The sequence below is a fragment of the Mesitornis unicolor genome, unplaced genomic scaffold (genome assembly GCF_000695765.1).
Source record: "Mesitornis unicolor isolate BGI_N332 unplaced genomic scaffold, ASM69576v1 scaffold41873, whole genome shotgun sequence".
Classification (NCBI taxonomy): Eukaryota; Metazoa; Chordata; class Aves; order Mesitornithiformes; family Mesitornithidae; genus Mesitornis; species Mesitornis unicolor.
Genome location: NW_010177424.1, coordinates 1 through 6,536, shown reverse-complemented (window position 1 = coordinate 6,536; position 6,536 = coordinate 1). Strand labels below are relative to the sequence as shown.

General features: G+C 54.7%; 1 protein-coding gene across 2 annotated transcripts; it reads left to right on the top strand.

Annotated features, from left to right (window-relative positions):
- Positions 1–1,407: 1,407 nt before the first annotated feature.
- On the top strand, positions 1,408–5,322 carry PHOSPHO1 (phosphatase, orphan 1). Of its 2 annotated transcripts, XM_010182081.1 has the most exons (3): positions 1,408–1,499; positions 3,773–3,843; positions 4,481–5,313. In XM_010182081.1, exons 1-3 carry the CDS (start codon positions 1,408–1,410, stop codon positions 5,242–5,244), a joined length of 927 nt encoding a protein of 308 aa, XP_010180383.1. In that variant the 3' UTR covers positions 5,245–5,313. The 2 variants fall into 2 exon arrangements, with proteins under 2 accessions (XP_010180383.1, XP_010180385.1); XM_010182083.1 differs by lacking the exons at positions 1,408–1,499; positions 3,773–3,843 and adding an exon at positions 3,642–3,739 and having other exon boundaries at positions 4,483–5,322.
- The last annotated feature ends 1,214 nt before the right edge of the window (positions 5,323–6,536 follow it).

Below are 6,536 nucleotides of genomic sequence, written 5' to 3'. Positions count from 1 at the left end.
GGATCCAGCACCACAGTGGGGATCTGGGATCAGCGATCCAATTTTGGACTCCCCCAAACCAGCCACCCATCCAGCACCCACCGCCTGCCAACTGCAGCATTTTGGGGCCACAACCACCTGTTTCAGGGGGGTTTTGTTGCAGAGCGGAGAGCTCCGTTCCCGGCGGCCGCAGCGGGAGCCCTTGGCTGCGGTAACGCCGCGGCTTCCTGGCAGGCGGCAGGGAAAATAAACACCATCAAAAAATGGAACATCCCCATAACCCGAGATGACCGGGAGCGGCGTCGCAGCCGGGGGGGCGAGCCCTGGCCAGGGCGTTCCCCTTCCCCCCCCTACCCCCTACCCGGGGGATTTGGGATAAAGCAGGAGCCACGGAGCACAAGAAGGGGCGAGGAGTGCGGAGGTGGCTGGAACGGTGTGAGACCCCCACCCGAGCTCTGCTGGCTGGTGGTTTGTTATTTATTTGCTCATTTGCTTCTGTTTCGGGAGGCCAGGGATGGGAGCGGGGCAGGTTTTATTCCAGGAGGGGTGAAATTGTCTTGTGATCCCGATGGTTGTGTCCGATGGTGCTGGAGAGAGGGGGTTTTCGCCTCCTTTGCTTTTGGGGCAGCAGGGCTCTGTCCTCTCGTTTTTGCCCTTACTGCTGTGCTGGAGGGTGGGCAAATGCGTTTGCCCAATGTCAGTGGTTGGGGTTTGAGTTAAAATTTAAAAAAAAAAAACAACCAAAATGTTGCATGCATCACAAACATCACATGTTTATTTTAAGGTTAAAAATGGCAAAAGCAGAGTCCACTGGGTGATTAAAACCAGCCCAGGGACTGTGCCTGCAACTGGGAAATGCCCCTATGTCCCCTCTCTTTTGAGGCTCACCAGCTCCTGGCTTCAAAATCAGGTGCTGATCCCCAAAATCAGGCGGTGACCCCAAAATCAGGCACTAATCCCCATCCCCATCCACTTGGGTGCAGTGGGGGCTCTCAGAGGGTCTGATGCTGTGGCAGGGAGCGGGGACGTAGCACAGTGCTGCTCCTCGCCGTGCAGCTCGTCCTGCGCTGAACCCGTTAGGGATTAATCCCATAAATCACCCAGGGGTGCAGAGGTCAGCGAGAGCTGATCCGTGGAGATGAACAAGGGCAATGAATATTATGGGGCTCCAGCCTGGCCTCCCTTGGCCTTTTCAGGGCAGAAAGCTCTCAGGGATGACCAGAGCTGTTGCCAGAGGGAAATAAAACATCAAGATTTTGGGGGATAAACAGTCCTCAGAAATTACTCTCAGTGAGCAAGAATTCCTGCTCTTATCTGCAATATTTTCACCCCCATCCCAACCTGGGTTAAGTCGAAGCCTTTACATTCGATGTGATTCATGAGCAAATACCTGTTTCGTTTTCTGTTTCAACACTCAGGCTTTGCATAATGGTAGGAAGCGCGGCCGCTTTGCTTTTATTTTGGAGGGAGCCCCTTTTTTGCGGAAGGTGGATGGACGCCCCCCCGGGAAGCAGCCGCCGGGTGAGTCATCTCCGTGCAGAAATAGCTGTGCCAGGAGCCGCCACAGGATCCTGCCGGGATCTCTCTGCTCCCTACCCCGGATGGAGCCGCCTGCTCCATCCCACGCCGTGTGCCCTTGATGGGGTGATTTAGGGTGGGAGATTTGCTGGGTGCTTTTTTGGACAAGTGCTGCTTTATTAAGAGCCGCTCCCGAAGCCGTTATCTCCCTTTTCTGTATCTTAAGGGAAACAGCTCATGGGGTAAGGATGGGATTTGCACAACAGCCCCCTGAGGCTCCCTGAGAATTCCCATCCTGGAATAACTCTGGCTTAGATTTTAATTTTGCCTTTGCATAAAATCAAGGCACATTTGGGGACGATTAATAGCAGCGTTGGGGCTGGCTGAGAGCAGAAGCGTGGCAGGGATGCTCCAATCTCCTGCCAGTAGATGAGGGCAGCAATTGTCCAAGCTGACTTCACGGATTAGCGTTTTCCTTAGAAACCCCATAGAAAACGGTCTGGGGGCCTCTCTCCTCTCCCATGAAGGGGAAGCTGGGGGCTCTGCACTGGATTTATCCCCACTGGGGCTTCAGGGAGAGCGAAGCAGTGCTAGGGAGGTGGGGAGAGCTGCTGTGAGCTCTGCTGAGGTTGAGGTGTGCAGTGCTGCTTCCAACCCCTTGTTGGTCAGCTCTGGAAGGAGACAGAGCTAAAATGAGCCAGAAGAGACCCAACTGGCTTTTTCCCAGCTCAGAGGGGAGGTTTTTGTGTCCGTACCAAAAGGTTGATTCAGAAGAGGTGGTTGGGTGGGAGGTGTTTGGGGAACCACAGCTGATGGGACCATTGACTGCATGGAGGTTCAGGTCTGTTTGACCTCATCTGCCCCTAATCCACGATGGGTGCTGTCAGCCTCTCCTGTTTTGCAAAATGCGACAACCTTGGGCCCAGAAGAGCTTTTTTTGAGACAGGTCAGCTCCCCATGACCACGTTGTCCCTTTCAACTGCCCATAACGGTGTCCATGGAGTCAACCAGCTCTTCTAGGGCTGCTTTGGTGCTGCAACATCTTCTTGAGGCTTAGACCCACGTTATTTCCTCAGCGCTGGCAGCTCTTTAGAATATAATGACAAAAATTACAATTATTCTTTCTCATTTAATCTTTTTTTTCTGTTTCTCTTGGTTTGGACCTGAAAATTGTGGTGGCCAACCCCATTCCCAGGCTGTGGCTGTAGCATTATTTGCCTTCAGCCGAGGTCTGCAAATAAACAGCAGCTTTTGATGGAAGCTTCTACAAAGAAATAACCAGTGTTTGGCTTGAAGGCGTCACAAAGAGTCGCTTTTCACAAGATTTCAGCCCAGGGTTTAGTGGTGAGGGCCCTCTTCCTCCTGCCGTGTGCCACCTCGGCGCTGCACTTGTGGTTTGTTATTTTAGCAGAGTCATGAATCGCGTTTGTGCCCAAAATAGTTCGATGCTGGGCTTCGAACCAGGCAAATCCCACACAAGTCACCTTCAGCTGAAAAACTCTTCCTGCTGTCACGCTGATGGCAAAAAAAAAAAACCCAAACCCTCGCAGAAATCCTCCTCGCCCCAGCTAAGCTGAGCTACTGGTGCCCAGTTCAAATTTCCCGTCTCCCAGTGTGTTATTCCTCCCGCTAACCATCTGCTCAAGCTTCCAGCCGCGTTTGGCTGCGGGGCTGGGTTTTTTTTCTGAGGGTTTCCCATCGCTCTGCTCTCAGGGCTGTGGACCACAAGAGGTCGGCAAAAATCCGGAGACGTAACCCGGGCTCTGCCTTTGCTGCCTGCACGCCCGCTTTCGTGCCAGGATAATTACTCCATTAAAAGAAGCACCCCAAACTAATTACACTGGAAGAAAAATCAGGGCGGTTTTGGAACGGGGTATGTGTCACTGAGGTTTGTTGCCGAGCCGTCCTGCTGGCTGCTTTCACGTGCGGCAAAGCCCGGGTGCTGGGGGGAATTAAAAGGGATCAGCGGCATTAAACGGGCTCTGCCCGCTCCCCAGATTCCTCCGTTCCTGGTACGAAAGGTCCTGAGCTTGGGAGTTCGCTATGGGATGCTGAGCCAGGCCATGCCCAAAAGTGGCAGCTGAGGAAAACCCAAGCCATTTAACCAAACTCCCCTTTTTTTGTGTGTGATTTGCAGCCTGGCCAGCCCTAAGGGCTGCCTTCAGCGAGGTGCTGCCTGCAGAGGGATGCTCTTAAAATGAAAAGGTGCTGCGAGGGCGTTGGGCTGCCATGCCTGTTTAAGGTCAGTGCTGTCCTCACCTGTGTTGTCCCCCCTGGGGCAGGGGACAGGGATGGGGTCCCCATCCTGCAAATCTCTGGCTGAGGGAGGGACTGGAGCAGCCGGGAGCTGCTGGGGCCATGGTGGCTTTAGGGGAGGGTGGGCTGGGGCTCCCTGGCTTGGCACCATGTCGGCAACCTGGGTTTGGGTTGGGTTTAGAGGAGGGCAGGATGTGGCTTGGAGGCAACCCGAGATGCTCCAGAGCCTGCAGAGCCCAATTTAGGGGGAAACCAGCCCTAGATGATGGAGAAAAAACAACCTGGAAAATATTTTCCTCTGTCCTGGTAGCAAGAGGGGTCTGCGGGGACACAAACCCTTTTATGGAGGTGGGATAGGAGCAAAATGGGGAATAAATCCCTCCCCAAGGACCCTCCTCGCACCCTGAGGCACAGCCCGTCCCTGCGTCCCATGGGAGGACGTGTGCGGCGGTGGCGCGGCCCAGTGACCGCCTTGACTGCAGGAGCGGGATTAGCGGTGACAAAGTGATCCCTTTATAGGCAGGATAAACGCCTTAGGGCCAGGGCTGAGGGGTGGCAGCAGGGGATTAACCCCCCCCCACCAGGCCCAGCTGGGCTAATAAGCCACCTGAGGGTGAGGTAGCCAAGGAGCATCTTTGGTAGCCTCATGGTTGCCACCATCGCCGTGCCAGGGCCGAAGAACCAAACTGCCTTAATCTAATGGCTGAGCCTTATTCTTCCACCTCGCAGGGTGTGGGTATGGCCAGCCCCCGGCCCCCCAAATACCTCCTCGTCTTCGATTTCGACGAGACCATCATCAACGAGAACAGCGATGACTCCATCGTGCGGGCGGCGCCGGGGCAGGCGCTCCCGGAGCACATCCGGCAGACTTTTCGCGAGGGCTTCTACAACGAGTACATGCAGCGCGTCCTGGCCTACATGGGGGACCAGGGGGTCAAGATGGGGGACTTCAAGACTGTCTATGAGAACATCCCCCTGTCCCCCGGCATGCCCGACCTCTTCCAGTTCCTCTCCAAAAACCACGAGCTCTTCGAGATCATCCTCATCTCCGACGCCAACATGTTCGGCATCGAAAGCAACCTGAGGGCGGCCGGTTTCTACTCCCTCTTCCGCAAGGTCTTCAGCAACCCGTCCAGCTTTGACAAGAGGGGTTACTTCACCTTGGGGCCCTACCACAGCCACAAGTGCCTTGACTGCCCGGCCAACATGTGCAAACGCAAGATCCTCACCGAGTACCTGGCCGAGAGAGCCCAGGAGGAGGTGGAGTTCGAGAGGGTTTTCTACGTGGGGGACGGCGCCAACGATTTCTGCCCTTCCGTCACTTTGACTTCTGCTGATGTGGCTTTCCCCCGAAAGGGCTACCCCATGCACCGGATGGTCCAAGAGATGGAGAAGAAGCAGCCTGGGGCTTTCCAGGCCACTGTCGTCCCCTGGGAGTCGGCTGCAGAGGTCGCCCGCTATCTCCAGGAGCTGCTCAAGAAGAAGTGTTGAGGATGGCTCACGAGAGACTTGTTTCCCATAAGCAGCTGGGAAAGGAGGAGTTGTGGGGGGTGACGTCCTGCACCCCATCGCTCGCTCAGCCCCGCTCCTGGGCTGCTTCCTTGCCTTTCCCCTCCGAGCTCTGTCCTCCCGGTGATTAAAGCACTTTCTTTCCCCCCCCTCACCCCTTCTTCCTTGCCATGTTGAGACAAAGCCTTCTCTATGCAGCTCAGACATTACCCACCGTGGGTGTTTGCCAACACTAATGGTGATTTTTGGTTGGGTTTTTGGTTGTTTTTCTTTTTTCTAGCTCTTTTGGCTTCACAAGAGCAATTCCTGAGACACCGGCTCTCTGCGGGCTGGGCCCTGCACATGCTTCCTCCTCCTCCTGCCTTCCTCCTCCTCACTGGCCACACTGCGTGCTGTCACCTTGGACCTGATGCTCGAGGGCTCTGTGCCTCTTCGGGAGTCCACTGGGAACTTAATATGGGAAATCTGTGCTGCTTGGGCAGGGCAGCCCCTGGACACATTGTGATGAAGTTAATTGTCCCTAGAGACTTTAATTTCTGACAAAACACGATGTGAGGGACAGGAAACCTTTAGGAAAGGTGGTACCCTGGGATAAACACATCCCCAGCCACTTGCCCAGGGCATGGCGACCACATCCCTCTGTGGAGAGAGGGGCCTTCCACCTCCATCCTCTGCTTCTGCTTCCAGGGAGCCCTTACTGGTTGTCCCCTTGTGTTTTCCAGATCATATCAACCCCCTCCTTACCCAGGGGTGATCCCCCATGACCTGGGTGAGAGGTGCTGAGCCTCCCCTGGGAGGTGCGGTGCTGTGGCACTTCTGGCACCGGGTCCCCAGAGGCCAAACACACCCCCCCCATGTCCCCTTGCCCCGCTGCAGTATTAATTACCCCTTCTAATTGCACTCTGCATGGGGGTGGGAACCTACAGTATTCGCTGCTCTCTGGTGTTGGCTTCTCCTGGATTTATCCACAGCTTCTCCTGGATTTATCCACAGCCTTACCCCGGCTCCTGAGGGTGGCTCATAACCCCCAAAAAGTGTGGAAACCCCAACAGTAAGGATATAACCAAAGCAGCCCTGAGTTGTTCCCCCTCTGTTCCATTTCCCCCCCACCCCCTTTGTTCTTCCTCCTCTGGAGCCTGTTCAACTGTGTGGAACATAAAGCCATGGAATTAAAGAATAATGATACATATATATGTATATAGATATATACCTATATATTGCAGATATACACAAGTTGTTTGTATCCAGGACATAAACCTGGGTGTGAAATGGCT

Excerpts from the sequence above, each read along its gene's own strand:
- PHOSPHO1 (XM_010182081.1), top strand. The coding sequence starts at position 1,408 with ATGGTAGGAAGCGCGGCCGCTTTGCTTTTATTTTGGAGGGAGCCCCTT. Across the intron at positions 1,500-3,772 it reads CCCCCGGGAAGCAGCCGCCG|GGGGCAGGGGACAGGGATGG; the intron begins GGTGAGTCATCT and ends GTTGTCCCCCCT. Across the intron at positions 3,844-4,480 it reads AGGGACTGGAGCAGCCGGGA|AGGGTGTGGGTATGGCCAGC; the intron begins GCTGCTGGGGCC and ends CTTCCACCTCGC.